At 38.8% G+C, this 18,035-nt stretch overlaps 1 protein-coding gene across 1 annotated transcript; it reads right to left on the minus strand.

The window, feature by feature from the left end:
• Positions 1–3,711: 3,711 nt before the first annotated feature.
• On the minus strand, positions 3,712–17,080 carry LOC140941444 (uncharacterized). Its single transcript, XM_073390439.1, has 5 exons — positions 16,622–17,080; positions 11,130–11,483; positions 8,097–8,522; positions 6,724–6,983; positions 3,712–5,532 (listed from the first exon to the last, which is right to left on the minus strand). Exons 1-5 carry the CDS (start codon positions 16,932–16,934, stop codon positions 5,086–5,088), a joined length of 1,800 nt encoding a protein of 599 aa, XP_073246540.1. The 5' UTR covers positions 16,935–17,080; the 3' UTR covers positions 3,712–5,085.
• Between the last annotated feature and the right edge of the window lie 955 nt (positions 17,081–18,035).

Below are 18,035 nucleotides of genomic sequence, written 5' to 3' on the forward strand. Positions count from 1 at the left end.
AGATTTCGTTAAAGTGATGCAGATGTATCAACGCATACAGCTCCCTTCCTCGATCCTCCGAGAGTGTCGAACACGGTTCGAAATGCATTCTGGGGCGCTTTCCATCCACCCAAAATTCAGGAAGGAACACAGGCGGCCCAAACTCATTACATGAACGCGGACGTGACTCTTGCTTGCGAGCGGTGTTGTGTTACAAACGGTTACTTACAAAGGCTTGTATGGGATCGATCGGTTTTTCTTAAAAGAGATAAAAATGTTATGTTTTTAAATAAAATCGACGTACCTTATTGCCTTGTTGTATTCTTTGTTGTTTACCCGCGTCTCAGGCCGTTTTGAAGCGTTTTCGGCGAGTTAGCGCTATTTTGGTGTTCTACTGCTAAAAGAAAGACAAGGCAGAACAGTGATTCCTGAAGTGTCCTTCGCTCGAGGCGAATAATTCCACTGGAAAATTACCCCCGGCCTCAATTCCTTCAGAAGTTCCAAGCAGAGATGTTGCAGTTCCATGTCCATTCACTCGATTCGCAATTCCTCCCACAGATCGTTCACTAGCGATGCTTTCATCTCTTGCTCGATCGGCTTCACGATTTCAAAATAGGCTCGTCCAAACTGCCGTGGACCCGTTCACCGATCGCATAGTATGTCGGGTAACTAAAATGAGCCCGGTGAGAGTAGCCAGAGGGGCTAACGGGTTTGTTTGTTTGTCCAGTGCGGGCCGCTGTCTACCCTCGCCGGGCTTATTTTAGTTACCCGACATACTATGCGATCGGTGAACGGGTCCACGGCAGTTTGGACGAGCCTATTTTGAAATCGTGAAGCCGATCGAGCAAGAGATGAAAGTATCGCTAGTGAACGATCTGTGGGAGGAATTGCGAATCGAGTGAATGGACATGGAACTGCAACATCTCTGCTTGGAACTTCTGAAGGAGTTGAGGCCGGGGGTAATTTACCAGTGGAATTATTCGCCTCGAGCGAAGGACACTTCAGGAATCACTGTTCTGCCTTGTCTTTCTTTTAGCAGTGGAACACCAAAATAGCGCCAACTCTCCGAAAACGCTTCAAAACGGCCTGAGACGCGGGTAAACAACAAAGAATACAACAAGGCAATAAGGTACGTCGATTTTATTTAAAAACATAACATTTTTTTATCTCTTTTAAGAAAAACCGATCGATCCCATACAAGCCTTTGTAAATAACCGTTTGTAACACAACACCGCTCGCAAGCAAGAGTCACGTCCGCGTTCATGTAATGAGTTTGGGCCGCCTGTGGAAGGAACGGTACATTCTGGTTGCATGGATCCGACCCAAGCTACTGCGCGTTTTGTTATTGCGGCTTCGCAGCAGACGGGCAGCAGGCTCAAAATTACACTCTAAAAGAGAAGAGTAAATACTGATTATATCATACAGAACACTCGACTGTCGAAAAGAGGCGGCGGAAAACTAAAGGTGGAGGAATCCTATTTCGTGTAGAAAGCCTATGGATGCAAGTGAAGGAAAAAACTTCTCGTGAATTGTAGCGATACGTCATTCTCAGAATATTCGAACGATTCGAAGCAATTCCTGGAACTGTACGGTAAATAAATTCGGTGTTTTGGCCAGATTTGTATTCAGCCAGGCTATGTTGATAAACACTGTGTTAGTTAAACATCGTGGACAGGTTTCAGACAAATAATACGCTTATTCTCACTGACTTTATACACACACTTTTTTCACCTACGTGTCGTGTTACGTCTGTTATTTGTCACTGTTAATGGCAAATATCAAAAATCGAAAAAAATTGCAACTGATTCAAACTATTTGAGATGTCATGGCTTTACTCACAGTACTTCACTTTCCAGGATACAAAAGAGCGCTACTAGGGACAACAATTTTGGCAAATGGAAAGGGACATTTCGACCGAAATGACCAGACCGGTCATTGTGGACCGAATATTCCGGTCAAACCAAACCGAAATGGGAATAAAAGCGTCCACAACCACACGTAGCGTAGAATAATAGCAACTTCTAGCAATTAGATAATTGTAAATATAAATGTAACAATTGAAACATGTAAACAGAAAACTATAAATAGAACCCTGTAAAGTAGTACAATGTAAATAATTTCATGCAAAGTCAGCCGGGTAAATGTTTTTTTTTTTCGTTACTACATTTTATTCAGCTTGAGTTATAGTACAGACGACCACATCAGCTACGCTGTAAACTTGTCGTGTTAAAATAAAAGATGTTGTTGTTGCTGTTGACGTTGTTTCGCTCGTCCACACCAAATAACTAAAACAATGGAAAGTTCAAACACGAAACCATCTCTTTGAGGGCATGCGCCGTATGGGAGTCCCGGGATGGGAGTACGGTCGTTTCGCCACTAAGTCGTAAATGTTTTGTTGTAAACAACAAATATACTGCTGTAACCAACGGTTTCAAACTGTGTTCTTTAATATCTGTTCATACACATATGCGCGTTCGAAATCCGATGATTGTCTCCAACGTTCGTTGTGTCTCATGCACGATCAATTAGTGATTGTTCAATTATAGCTTATTAACGACTGTTGCGTTTTCAGGCGTAATTAATTAATCTAGAGTGAAACAGTAAAGTTGATTTACTTTATAATAAAATTTAAGCTTTTACTTACCTTGAGTCCCCGCTGTTGATGACATTTTCCTGAAATTCACTCTCTTAGTTCATCCAGAGGTTGTAAACTTAAAATCTTTTTTATAAAAATTAATACAGCTATCAATATATAACTTTTGTACTTCGAGTAACTTATCGTTTTCTGACAAGCCGCTGATTGGTCCACAACCAACTGTTTTGGAATGTATTGTTATTTTCCTGTAATCCGATTGGTCAACTTTGTCTGGGTGGCCCCGGTTACAGCCTGCGTAGCATGCGCTTGGGGAAGTAGTGGGCGCAAGAAAAAACGGGCGCGCGAGAGGGAGACGCCCCTGCTACTCAGGCTACGGTTACATTAGTCGCACTGTAACTGTCAGAACGTGATGCCCAAGATTGAACAACGCAATTAAAACACTAAACTATCCCTACCTCACGAATACGATGAGCTGGCGTTTTCGAAAACCTGCGTTTTGACGCCGTTTACGTGTGGAGAGAAAGGCTAACAGAGAAACGTTAAAAAAATTCCCTTTTCAAAAATACCTGAATGCGTGTGGACGGGGCCCGAATCAGAGCTTGCTATTTCGTTAAACTTATCAATGCACAATTTTGTCACGTTGCAGATACTCTCCTGTAGCAATTTTTCCCCCATTGTTAACTGTGGTAAATTCCTTTCATTTGGGAAGACGTGTTTCGGCTTCAGTTGCACAATGTATTTCAATAACTATATCTGACCAAGCTTTGTTATTTGTTTGACATTTATCAATCAACACGTTTTAGAAAGAGAAATGCACTATTTAGCCATCCTGTTGAAATAAAATACTCCACTGGAGATTTTTTGAGGCAGTCAAAAAACTCACAGCACGTGTTACTCGTGTTAAATCACTGGCCAACCAGTGGTAAGGCACTATTGTTCTTCTTTAAAACATTACATCAATCGATCGTCTGGATACCTTGGTCCCACAGTTTTTCTTGAAAGTTTTCTTCGCAAAAGAAAAACGTCTGGGATCAGGATATAGTTTAGAAGATTTTCCAATCAACTTTACGATATTTCCAATGAAAATTACATTCACTTGATAGTTCCAACCTGCCGGACATGATTTCACCCAGGTATTCTAGTATTACAAATTCATCACTTTCTTTATTAAAAGTTACCTACCATATTACAGCCAGAAACTAAGAAATAATTGGCCCTAAAACAGGTAAAATTCTTTACAATAACAACTAACGCAAGCGCTAAGTCCAGTTTGACTGGACAAACTATCCCACTGGCGGAAAGAAGAATTTTTAGTTTTCCAACTTTACTTTTTTCTTGTATTAAAATAACTCCTTGCTAGCAAACAACATTGTATAACTATTTGGAAAACATCCCTACAATATTCAACGGTTTATTGTCAGTTCGTCTGAAATAACTCACCTATTTTTTTTGTCCGCGTTTCTGACAAGGCCCGTTTTTCCTAATATGACTCAGTAAGAAAAACTTCCTTTCGAAAACCCGAGTAATCAATGCAGCATAAATGCACTTGCGTTTTCAGTCATTGAACAATGAATTGGTACCTCAACAAATTGTTATGTTCACCACCAAATATTCGTGCGCTTGGTGACTGATCTTTTTATAGACTGACACAGAGGGCATTCTGCTGTGTTGGAATTAGCAAACTGCTCTTTCAGTTTGGCTACCCCTCATAACAAAAAATTGTATAGCCCATCGATACCCCATAGAGCGCGACGTAGAACTTCATTCATCTACTTAAAATTTGAAGTTGAACCCGCATGTAAAAGATCTCAAAGTTGAACGTTTGTCTTTTAAGAACATGAAACGGTGCATGCCAAGGAGAGTAAGTCGTGCATAAGAATCAATAGGAAAAGACTAACAGCGTCTTCGGCCGGGTACTACCTAGGTGCCTTTAACAGCACTTTCCTCTACATGTGCCTGTCAAGTTGAAGGTTTAACCACCACCGGATATACCTAGACCATTGGAACCTTTGCTTGGAAACTTGGAATTTTGTTACCTGCCGTCGACGCTTGCGTGTAACGACATCCCGGTCGAGTAAGTCACTTGCGGAATTTTGTATTTTTGTAACTCTCACAACGAGATACAAAAACATTCCGTAAGCATACAGGGAAGAAATGCCTGTTGATTAACAAACAAGTCGTGGGCAAAATGCGGAAACTGATAAAAATATGGTCTCGCATCCATCCTAAAATAGACCTGTGATGAAGTATTTGAACAACTTCTTCATCAGAGGGAATAGAGATTTGAACAACACAAGTCTCAAGGCTCAAAAGTCCGGGAGCCACGTTAGACCTTCAACTCCGTACAGCTGTATATCGCGTATAAAAATGTTTCAATTCATAAAAAAGGCTGGCCTATAAAATTTGGGTCGATCGCTCCTATAACGATCAGTAAGGTCGGGGGTATTGCTTTTGTTCGAACGCATTTGAACCTGTGCCAGTCACTTTGCAATCATCTCAAAAAATTAAGTTTATGTAGGCCGATTCTGCTCTCTTCGCACAAGCACTCTCCGAACCACTCTTTCTGAAACTTCCCTGGTTATAGGTTGATTTTCTAGAAGCTTTACTTTCGGTTCTGTTACTTCCTCCATGTTAACATCGCTGGGAGTCCCAGGCGTATTGGCCAAACTTTTCCGGATTTTTTCCATTTCACTTTGATATGTTTTGCAAGCACTCTCAATGCTATCGTCCCATGAGAACTTCTTGGCCAACTTGAAGCTTGGAGCAATGGTGGATTCATCTATTGCTAGAAGCTTTACATGACAAAGCCTTCTATTAAGATCTTCTAGAACTTTGACCGTCAGCTCTTCCGTGTCTACGTCACCATCGCTCTTCTTAATTTCCTCAATGACGATATCATGAGCTGTGCCGAAAAGGCGCTCCAGGGATTTATCCATCTCGACTACATAGGAAATAATCTAGAAATAAAGCCAATTGAAAAACAGTTTAAATGGACATGTGTGTACTCCTATAACCTGGTTACTAGTGGTGTTTCTTCTCGCGTGCGGACGGATGCTTAATCGGTAGATCTTCGGCCAAAGGCCGTAGCCACGAGCGGCGAAGCCAAGTCACACTTAGGACTTGACTGAAACCGCTTATGAAAAGTCTCTGGCACCAATAGTCATACTCCTCCAGCACACCGTAATTTTCAGGGAGTTATTATAACTCCAAAAATGGAGTAAAAATTTCAGGTACAGGATAGCCCCTTCTTGGGCGTTACTTTAACTCCTAATTTAACTCCGAATTTGGGGTCATTTTTACTGCTGAAAAAGAGTTATTTTTACTCCCACTCTGGAGTTAAAATAACTCCGAAATGGGGTTATTTTTACTCCTTACATGGGTTGTTTTAACTCTGAAAGTGGACTAAAAATTTTAGGTACAGGATAACTCCTTTTTGGGGGTTATTTTAACTCCTCAATATCTGGGGTCATTTTACTCCTGAAAAAGAGTTCTTTAAACTCCTTTTTGGAGTTAAAATAACTCCCCCCAAAAATAACTCCACTGTAAGGAGTTAAATTAGCCCCACTAGAGGAGTTATTATAACTCCTTGAAAATTACTGTGCACAAAAATAAATATACAAAAAGCGCTTACAGGTCTTTTCTCTTGAATTCCCATGCGAAACGACCTGCGGGAGGTTACGGTAGTGGCCGAGAAACTAGCAAGTGCTTTGGACTGGGTAACATGCCCTACTGGGCTCATTGTTTGTGTTCATGGGCAAGACACTTTATTCTCACGGTGCCTATAACTCAACCCAGGTGTATAAATGGGTGGCGGACCTGCACATTTAGCGCTGGGGGTAACCCAGCGATGGACTAGCATCCCATCCAGGGGAAGTAGCAGTACCACTATGGGCTGTACTGTACCTAGGGGTAAAATAAGTCCTGGTGATTAGTATCTCATCCAGGGGGGAGCAGTAATACTCCTAGCTGTTTGATGCTCCAGAAACAAGGTCATGCTCCGGCCTGTTGAGCCACATGGCTCAAATGCTCAAAAAATTGCTTAAAAGAACGTTTTAAAGAAACATTGTTTTCCCTTTCCTTCAGTTACAAAATATGACTTACACAATAAAATAGAATAATTTAGCAACACTGGAGAATCATTTCTTTACCTGAGAAATAAGCTTCACGCTTTTGCTGTAGATAAATTGCCCACCAGTCTTCAAGGATAGTCCAGTAAAAAATCCGACCATCAATTCCGTATTCCTTGCTGACAACACAGGAAGGTAAGTGGCCACTTCTGGCTTGGAAGTCTTCCTCATCACAGTGTAAAGTGTAACTGAATTCCTCTGAAGTTGTTTGCAGAGGACCATGACATCGTGGCCATGTGTACATTTAAAGATGTCGAGCGTTGCAGATTGAACCTCCAAAGCTATAATTGCAAGAACAATCAACGTTCAAGAGCATTAGCAAGCTTCATGCAAATTCCAATACAGATAAAATTTTCTCAGTGTTACACCCTCTTGCCCAGTTATTCCACGAAAAAATAAAGAAGTTGACTGAAAAAAAATTGCAATTACAAATAAATGCACAAATGTGAGGGTGCTCATTTCACCAAGAACACAAGCTTTAGCAGAAGTTCCCCTTTCTATTTTTGTCCTTGTACTTGCTTTTGGGTTATACATTGTGAAAACGGAATGTACATGTAGCACAAGCACAACTAGATGTATTATGTATGCCTAATTAAATAACAAGTGCCAGTTCAAACTTGTGTAAGAGCGGGTTCCTGCCATTTTGTTACAAAACAAAGGAGGAACCAGTTCAAGATATAATATTAAACACAATTAATTTTTTGCTGCAAAGTTTTATAAGAAATTTTTTAAAGAGCTCTACAAATAGTGGAAAACCAGAGTCTAAAAAGTGACAAAAAATTAATCACAACTGAATACCATCCTTTTAGAGCTACCCTATTTGAGCCTGAAAACGATACTCTGGCAAAAGTTCTGTGATAATCCTTTCTGCCAGTTTCCCTAAAATATTAGTTTTTACAGCCTCCCCTCCCCTAACTATTTTTTTCTTGTGTAAAGCTTAACTATTATGTGCAATTTACAGATGATGAAGGCCACCAATAGTTCACGTCCACTCACCCATTCTCCTAAAGGTGGCCAACCTCCCCCCCCCACCCTCCTTAAAAAAGGATATTTTCATAAACAGAAGAGCTGCAAACAATTTTACATTGTTGAGAGGACATGTTGCACAACACAAAAATGTGGTGAGACTTAAATCAAGGACGCATACCATTAAGGCGTCTTTAACGAATATCATGCACTGTAGGTACGGGTTTCAAAGATAGACTGATTACTGCCATATATTCAGTAGCTAGGTATATAATGCTAGCGAGGTACATGTATTAATGGAAGTCTACTTTTTTAGTTGATTGCCTAGAATCAAGATGATTTTTGAGTGCCCAAATGCCGCATTTTGTACTCTAATCTTAATGACTCTAGCTGTCCCAAACCAGTATGAAACGAAAGTGTACACTTACGAAGTAATATACAGACTTTAAGTGCTTCCCTCCGGCATTTAGTAGTATCACCATCATCATTATTACTAAGACGTACAGCTAATGCCAGGCCATCAGCCAGGCCACTATAAGAACGTTTGTCCCCCAAACATTTCAGGTTGTCAATGTTTTGTATCATTTCTGCTTTATCATCAGTAAAATTCTGGACAAAAGCTGTGCTCTTTGTGTGGTGCCAATTGCCTTTTCGTACAGCCAAATGATGGTTTTGGTAGCTGATTACTGCCAGACGAAAATGGAGACTTTTCCTAAACAAGCACTCCACTGCATGTTTCAGCTGTGTCTTGAGTGTACCCATTACGGCTGGTTTTGATGCTGCACAGTCAACAACAACAATCACATCCAACTTTTTGTCGTCATGTAAGCAAGGAAAATCCATGGATGGTTTATCTTTAAAGAAAGCGTTGTTTACATAATATCAAATTAAAAATTGACCCCACAATTTGCTGATGCACTGAAAATGTAATTACAATGTATTAGGTTTTGCATTAAATAAAAAGTGATAATACTGCAGTAAGTACAATATCCTGCATAGCAGGAGGCACATGAGATATTTAGGGTGCAAATAAGAACAGGGGTACTGGCTACCTCTCTTGACATGCACATCTTCCTGAATCACTTCCCCCTCTTATTGAGCTGCACCCCATACTTCCTACACGCTTGTAGCACAGAATACACATTCACATTCAATGTATCATTTTATGAGCGTGAAAATACTGCTTTCCCTCCCTCAAGCTGAGGGAGTAAAGGCAATGGTTGGGTTCTACTGCTGCAAAAAGGTAGACTACAAGAAACAGGACAAGAGAGAGAAGTAAATGAACCAACACACTCTTCTTTTCGGTTCCTGTCTTTAAGACCACAAGGACCTTTCAAAAGCCTGAGTATGAAAAGCTTTGATACAAGCACTTTTTCTTATAGGGAAAGGCCACATCAGTGATCACAATATAACCTGAGATCAGGCTCTATTTTCATTTTGCTTTGAAAATACATTCCGGCGGGCATGGCGAAACAAAAAGAGAGCCCAATATTAGCGCTGGCCGTTAGAGAGAATGTATGAGAACTGCTAAAATTGGGCCTGATCTCAGGTTAATCACAATAATAATGTGTTGATCTGTCGGTTTTTCATATTATGATTTACACATGTTTGGAGGAGGTCACTGCTTTCCTACAGCAACCCAAAAACAATAATAATAATATTGTGTATTGCGTCACCTGAACTCATACAGGGGTGTATGTATATTGTAACTTCTTCACTAGTTTATCTCAGATCTGTTCCCCAGCCCCATATATTCTAACTTGTTTTTGCTTTCATTTCCTGTAATGCATTGCGAGTCTCATTGTTCATTCTTGGAAAAATCTTGCTGGCATATTTAGTTGAAGTCCTTTGGAGCATTTTTCTTTCCACAAAGTTGAAATTTCAAGTCTTCAATAACCCAGCTTCTACATGTACATTTAGAAAGGCTTTTTATTTAAGCAATGGACCACATGTTCTGTGGGTTAGGCGGCATGATGACCCACGCGGGATGTTGGGAGAACACAACAAAAGCATGTAAATCATGAGCCAAAGGCGAGTGATTTACAAGCTTTTCGAGTGTTCTCCCAACATCCCAAGCTGGTTTTCATGCCGGTAAACCCACGGAAAGTGTTGTCTATTGCTTTTAAAAAATAACTTTATGTAACTTTAAGTTTTCTATGAGTTTACCGGCACAATAAACCATAGGGTTTAAACCGATCAGAATGTGCGTACTATCTTAGTTATTTTATAAAAATTACATAATACTTTGAATTATTACCAGTATGATTCATTGGTTAGTTTGTTAATAAATAACTGATTTGTAATCCAAAGTAATTCAGTTAATTCTAGTGGTAAAGCCAATTATCACATTACCCTGAAACTCTTTATGAGAGCAAGGTCTGGTGAAAAATCAATTCAATTTGTGCACAAGTGAGAAATGCTCTTTTATTTTTTTTTAACCACATATGTATTATTATTGTTGCTTTCCTTGTTTCTCAGTTTTATACCCCAGAGCACTGGGAAGCTAACAGTAACTATTATTTTCTTGTAATAATAATATTATTATTACATGTAGCAAATATATTAGTGGATTGAGGCTGAGTATGACCTGAAAAATTATGGAGATCAAGGGGATGGCCAGGATGGATGACACCCTCTGAGATCTGCACAATAATTTTGTCAGATCATACAAAAGTCAAATTGTTTTACTATTCAGTCAAAATAATTCCTACTAACAGTACAGGGTGCAAACAAAGTCAGTTTTACAGCCTGCCATTCAGGAAAGCTGTAGCTAGCATTTACTAGCCCACAAGTTATTTCAACTAGCCCCCAAAACTCTTTTTGATCAGCAGGATTGATTACAAAATTTAATTTCCTTCTGTAATTTGAATTTTCCCCAAAAACAGCACTTGCCTGTCGAACAAGTAAAGAACAAAAATCACTAGTGCTGGGCTATCGGACACAACTTTCTTTGCACGCTGCAGTAGCTTTGAAACAAGCTACAAGTAGGACATGCTTTCCTTGATCAAAGTCTTCATCAGCCTGTTTCTCAGTAGGTTCAGGGTATAAAAGAATGTTTAGTCAAAGAGATATTAATTTTTCAAATAGCATATCCATCGATCATGTTGTATTTTTGCTGTTCTGGCTACGTTTTGAGGTAGTAGTTAGGCTATTTCTTTTTGGCAAAATGTGCAAAATGTTCTGCCATTTTCTTCAACTGGATCTACCAAACAATGCAACCTCATCCCCCGGGCTTCTAAGCTAACATCATTTTTTCAGGTGATTACCCTGTACTATTGATGTCATTTTACAGATATCACCAATGTCTTTCAAATTTGGCTAATGCTAGCTGGTTATGAAGTATGATATAAGGCATGAGATTTGAACCAATCAAAACAGGAGAAACATTTTCCATGAATAATATTATTGTTTAAAATTCTTGAATGAATACTACAATACTTCTGTCATCAAAAATATCTCACCTTGTATTTGCATTGGCTCAGCGCTAATGGGTGCTGGCATAGAACGTGTTATTGGTGACTGTAAGTAAATCTCAGCGCCCGTGCCTATTCTAACAGCTTTGATTCCACAGTTGGCAAGCCACAATGCTTTTTTCACGGCATCCTGAGTAAGGCAATCCAGCAGGTCTCTTCTGTTGGGCAGTTCAAATTTTAGACGAAACCAATTCTCAGCAACTTCTTCATACTGTATATAGCGACATTCCCCAGGCTCAACAGAGAGAACACTGCTCATGCTGTTTAACAGAGAATCAGTGGTGGCCTGTATGTTGAAGTTACCTCTTTGTCCAAAAAATAAGAAATAGCAAATTTCCACAGCTGAAAATAGAATAAAAAGTAAAATAAACTTTCATAACCCTTAAGTGACTTTCTGATTATAGCTATTATTATTGTTACATTTGTTTTGTAGTATTTATTCAAAATACTTGACCTTTTCAGTCACTTGTATAAACTTAAAAAAAGAAAAGAAAAGAGCCTTTATAAACAAAATGGCATTTATAGCCTGGGGGGGGGGGGGGGGGGCTTGAACAATATTAATTTTAGGTAGGTGAGCTGCTGAGGGTTTCAAACCCTGACCCTGTAAGAACAAAAACTTCTTAATACATACCCTGTTTAGGACAACACCCTAAATTTTATTACTCTGTTTAGGACAAAGGATAAAGCGCATGCCGTCTTGTTTTAAAGCAATGTACTTATTGGCAATTGCAATAGAGCAAATTCACGTCATAACAATGTACTCATTGCTTTTGTATACTCGGAGTACAAACAAAATTCCTGGAGCAAATCAAATCAATCATGTAGGCAATGCTCAGTTGACAGACTCATATGAAATTATATACCCTGTTTTGGACAGACTCACACGAAATTACATAAATATATCCTGTTTAGGACAGAGAGGTCTGTCCAATGGAACATTCCTGTACATAGGCCATAAGGCAGTACCTGCCTGGGATTTATAGCCTGGTTTAGGGACTAGGACAAACTAGTGTAGTCTGGCCAGTGTCGTGACAAGACAAACTGTTTTCTTAAGTCTCATTCAATTGGTGAGTACATAAATGACCTGTCCAAATCAAATTGAAGTGTTGACAGTGTTACAACTTGTATGATTTGCAAAGTAAGGCCCAGTTCAACCATCAAACTTTTCATGTCCTGAACTTAATACATATTTACTGTAGGTTGACTTACATGATCCAAGTCAGACTTCTCCAAGTCATTAATAATTCATAAACAAAATACAAAGGAAATTTATGTTTAATGAGTGCTTGAAAATCAGATGAAAAACTGCTCACTTTTACATCCTTAATTTCTCCTTCTGAAATCATTTTGTTTGAGAAGTAATATGAAGCATTCGACACAATGTTTCATCACCAGATGAAACACCTCAAAGTTTGTCAAAAAAAACTCTGCTGTGCATCGTATTTTCAACTCTCTTCTCGGTGTTTCATCTGGTGATGATGTGTCTCATGCTTAACCCATTTGCCCCTGAACCACCTGTAACCGCCCATGCGGATCCACGTCCTTTCTACCCATTGTGACGTCATCAGTTTTAACGGTCAAGGACAACTTTCTTCGCTAACTTGAGCAGAGTGAAGAGATCTTTCAAACCATACCAGAATGAGCACAATTCAGTCAAGGACACCGGAGAAACAAGCAAAAAAACCACGTGACATTGACCTGAAAATCTCCATGAAAATCTTGTTCCATTACCCACCTACCTTTCCTTTCACCTAATCCTAAGATCCTAAAAGCTTTCCTAAAAACTCTTCCCACCAAAATCAAGCCTACTAAATGCCCAGCGAGAGAAAAAAAAAATGAGGCAAGAAAAGCGAAAAAAGAAGGGAGGAGAGAAAGCGAAAAGTAAAAGTCAAGACTGCTGTGTCACTTTTAAACCCAAAAACTATCTCGAAATTTTGCTTTCTGCGCATGCCCGAACTTCGCAAGCTGATATTTTGCATCTGGATCAGAAGGCCGCGAAGTGTTCGACCGGTAAACCAGTTTGTGGTAAGTTTTAGCTCTTTATAGCATGACAGTGACCAGAAAACCACTCGACTACCTTCAAAATGCGTCTTTCGGCAAAATCTCCAGGAGCAAATGGGTTAATATATTGCATCAAACATTAGTGGGACTCCATTCATTTTCAGTGGAACCTCAATATAACTAACCTCTATATAATAGTAATAGTAAAATTTATGAAAAAGAACCTTGATATAACAAAAGCTCCATTAAAGTGAACAACCACCCAGTCCCTTGGCCTTTTGTTAAATTAAGGTTCACTGTATAATAATCTACAATGTTTACTAGTGAAAATAAATTATGGTAATTTATGCATCAGGTCTGGCTCATGAGAATAATAAGGTCGACATTTGAAATAAAGTCACTAACAATCAAAATTCGAATGTGGGCCACTAATCTAAATCTCTATTCATGGGTCGACCCAAATTAGATACATGTAAGTTGATACTTTTTTCTTTTCCAAGCTGTGATTGGTTATATTTCTTCCAATCATGGTGCATGTTATATAAAAAACTAGAGCACAGGCTCCAACGGCCAGCAGCATAGAACGCCTGGAATGCCTTGTTGATTTGTGATATTTGTGAACGCTTTTTGGGATGAAGCAGTGGCTATTTGTTGTGAAAATGTACTATATTTACAGGAAAAATTTTCCATGCATCTCTCAAGGTATGAAAAAAAAAATATACCTTATTAATAGGTTTTTCAAAATTTTCGAAAATTATGCACCATTATGCGTTTTTTTTGGAATTATGTGAATTATGCGCACTTAGCCTGATTATGCGATTTCGCATCTGTACATAATTCCAGAATCCCTGATAAAGGAAAGATGGTTTAAGTACAGCATCATAGTAGAGCTCTTTATTGTGATCTTTTTAAGTATGGACTAATGTGCTTGAGAAGTCCAATTTTCTTTGATAACGATTTACATAGAGCATCTGATTGGGTGTCAAAGTCAAGAGCTTTGTCTAAATGAATACTGAGAAGCAATGGCTTTTAACCTGTTCAATAATAGCCCCATTCAAAGAGAGATTCAGATTCACTTCAGTACTGTCCAAACATTTCCGTAATCGCTTTCCCACCGCCAACATAGAGTTTGTTTTTGGTTTGGCTGATGACAATTTATTCATTTTAGACCAATTTACAACATGTTCCAAGTCTTCATTGACATTCTTCTCCATAAATGATTTGTTAGCATTTCCACCTTGAGATAAAAGTAAGTGTGGAGTCATCAGCATAAATGTCAACATCCAAGAATAATGAAGATGAAGAATAAAGATGAAGAATACATGTAATATTGGCCCGACAAAAGGCATGCCCTGTTTGACCGACATAAGAGATGATTTCAAGCCGATTACTTTTACACATTGACGTCTGTCAGAAAGGTACTATTCAAACCATTCCATTTGACAGTTTCCACAGTTCCACCATATAATCCAATCTTTTCCCACAAAACTTTGTGGTTAACCAAATCAAAGGCCTGTTTGAAATCAAGAAACACAAGGTCAGACATGTTATCTTTGTCTATATTAAAAAGGAGATGGTCAGTGATCTTTAACAAGGTCATCTCCATGGAGTGATAAGGGCGGGAACCAGACTGTGCTTTGTAGAATAGACTATTTTCTTGTAAATATTCAAGGAGAGACTTTGCAATGTGGGGTTTGATAATCTTGGAAAGAACTGGAAGAATCAAGACTGTCTATAGTTATTTGGGTCTTCGCATGGTCCACCTTTATGAATCGGAATTACGTCTGCAATCTCCCAGCTTGTTGGAAAGACACCATTTGATGTCGACAGTTAATCATTTTGTACAAAGGATAGTAAAGATGTGATGAACATTCTTTCAGGATGCTTGGGCTGAGACCATCATGACCTGTAGCCTTGTTGCTAGCAATCGATTTAAAGATATTTGAAATCTCCATTTTAGAAATTAGCGGGATCCTATAAGAAGCTCCAGAGTCCAATCTTGATGAAATAAAGTTCCTTTGTTTGGAGTGATCACAATCGTCCACATTGTCTTTATTTAAACTTGCAATAGATTCGACAAAGAAGCTGTTTAAAGATTCGGCAATCTTTTCCGGCTTGGAAACAGAGCTACCACTGTAGTTCTACAGCTAAGCCAGTCATGCAAAAGATTCCTCCTAGGTTCTCTTTTCAGGTGCTTGTCCCTTTCTTTCATAGCTTCTTTAATATTGTTGCTCATCCATGGTAGTTGTACACGTTTTTTGATGCATTTCTCAATTACTGGAGTGTGTTCGTCCAAAACATCTTTTACCAAACTCTCAAAGGCAAATAATGAATCATCGATATAATCAAAAACAAAACAAATGTCCCAAGGGACATAGCCTAACGAAGCCATTAAGCCGTTTTTATTCATGTTTTTCGTCCTCCTACATTGAATACCGGGTTAAAATAGCCTGCAATTTGTGACTTAACTTTTGAAACTTCTGGCAGATGGAAACAGACAGGTGCTGTGATTGGTCTATGTTTTTTTCCGCTCAATTCAGCAGACGTTTGTGAGGCACGAACCCATGACAAACCCCTATAAATGTCTGTGTAGGAGGCTAATCGGGGCAGAGCTCCAAAGGATCTTTTGTTTTTTGACCAATCAGACAAAAGTCCAGATTCTGAACTATGGACAGGCAACACGTGAAGTGAATGTATCAGGCATCCTTTTCCCCTCATCTTCCAAACAAAAGGGAAGATAGCCTGATCACAAGTACCAACCCAACTGACAGCCCCTGGGTCTCCAGGGATTAGGCTTGGGGGCATAAAACAAAAGAAATCCTTATGAGGCTCAGCAATGAATAATACATGTAATGCCTTTGATTTATTCCTCCAAGCCTTGTAGCCAAGTACGAGTATGAATATATCGAAATTGGTCTATTCGCATGTGATGAACGCAATTTTACAGGGTGCAAAGAAAGTCAGTTTTTGTAGTTAGCATGTACTAGCCCAAAAGTCATTTTAACTAGCCCCAAAAAAATAATTTGATGAGCAGGATTGATAACAGTTCGTCTGTAATTTGAATTTAACTTGCGCAGGCAAGTTAAGAACAGAATTTACTAGCCTAAGAGCAAAATCTACTAGCCCCAGGCTATTGGATGTGACTTTCTTTGAACACTGTTTTAGCAGCCAATCAGAGATGGCCGTCTTTGGATTCTTCTGATTCTTCAAGAGGCAGTGTTGACCAAAGGGATAGCAACCTCTACAAACGACGTAATATGTGCACACTAGCAATGGTATTTTGCAGAACCCCAAATAACTCTGAGTCTAGTGATTAGGATTAGGAAACTGAGTGAGTCAGGAATCATTTGGGACCATTACTAGGAAAACTTACCTGAAACTTGATTCACGTTTCCTGACCCTTATCACTACACGTAACTCATTCAACGTTCGTCAAAATACCCCCGCAGTGTGCAGGCAACCAGAAATTAATGCAATACCTGGAAATCCACCGTCAACTTCCATACCAGAATGGTCTTTAAAATGTTTGATACGCTCAGAAAGGTCAGATCGTCCAGCTACCTTTAAAATATGATCGAGTTTATCCAAATTGTCTTTCCCAAGGAGACCTCGTTGTTTCATACACCTAAAAAGCTTTCTTGGTGTTGTACACGTCTCTAAGATCCCCCCTGGAATATCATCATCGAGGCAGAATTTTAAACTTTCGAGCTGATCTTTCTCAATTTCCTGTGATAGTCGCTCAAGAAACTCTTGAAAGGAGTCGATTAGAGCACTCCTTCCAGCGGTAGCCATGGTCGAGTGATAAAACCCGATTCCAGATGAAGCAACAGCTTCATTTAGCTTCGAAATCTTACATAATTCCAAGTTTATATAAACTTATCGAGCGACGACTGCTGCAGGACTCACCCAGCTATTCGGAGAAAGAGAACGAGACAATAAGTATTGCAGACTCAAGCTGGGCATGACGAAAGCACGTAGGAGCACGGAGGTTTCCTCGTTCCCAGGTTCTCTCTTTTAGAGACCACTGGGAACGAGGTATTTTTTGTTTTTGTTTTCGTTTTTGACAACAACATCAACTTTATTATATCGAACAGATATAATTACACCAATATGGGGAATCCTTATTGTTTACTATTTTGTTTATATTTTTCTATCAGGTCTGGACGCAATATACAGCATAATCTAATAATAATAATAATAACTATGTAAAATCTAACTATAAATTAATTTGCATATCACTAAGCATTCTCTAAGCACTGTTGTGACAAATGATACTTTTTTAATTTCTTTTTTATACTATAATGTGATTTTGTGTTCTTTAAATCTTCTGGTATAGAGTTCCACAGATTCGTCCGTTTATACTCTGTATTCAATAATACCCGTAGTTTGTTCAGTAAAACTGCTTATGTATATTATTAATGCTACGCTGTGTAGCATATGAATGAATTGAAGTTGACTATTCAAAATGTAAATATCTCTAAAATTAAACAGCAACTTATTATTCTTTCTTACATTTTTTCTTATGATATTTTAATATAATATAGTTAGTTTTCTTTAGGTTCAAAGTCAATTGATTGTTTGCAAGCGATACTTGTGCACGTTTCATTTCCCTATTTACAAGTATTTCAAGTTCTCCAATATATATTCTTACCAGAAATAAACAGATTAGTATCATCGGCAAATAATATGAAAGATAACAAATTCAAGCATATATGAATATCATTTACATATAATAGAAACAGCAGCGGTCTTAGTACAGAGCATTAAGGCACTCCACATTTTATTCCTTTGCTGTCAGAATAGGTGGACTTGTATTTAACAATTTGCTGCCTATCGGCAAGGCAATTCTCAGCCAGTCATTATATAGACCTCTTATGCCATAAAATTCTGCAG

Source organism: Porites lutea, chromosome 6 (assembly GCF_958299795.1).
Source record: "Porites lutea chromosome 6, jaPorLute2.1, whole genome shotgun sequence".
NCBI classification, from domain to species: Eukaryota; Metazoa; Cnidaria; class Anthozoa; order Scleractinia; family Poritidae; genus Porites; species Porites lutea.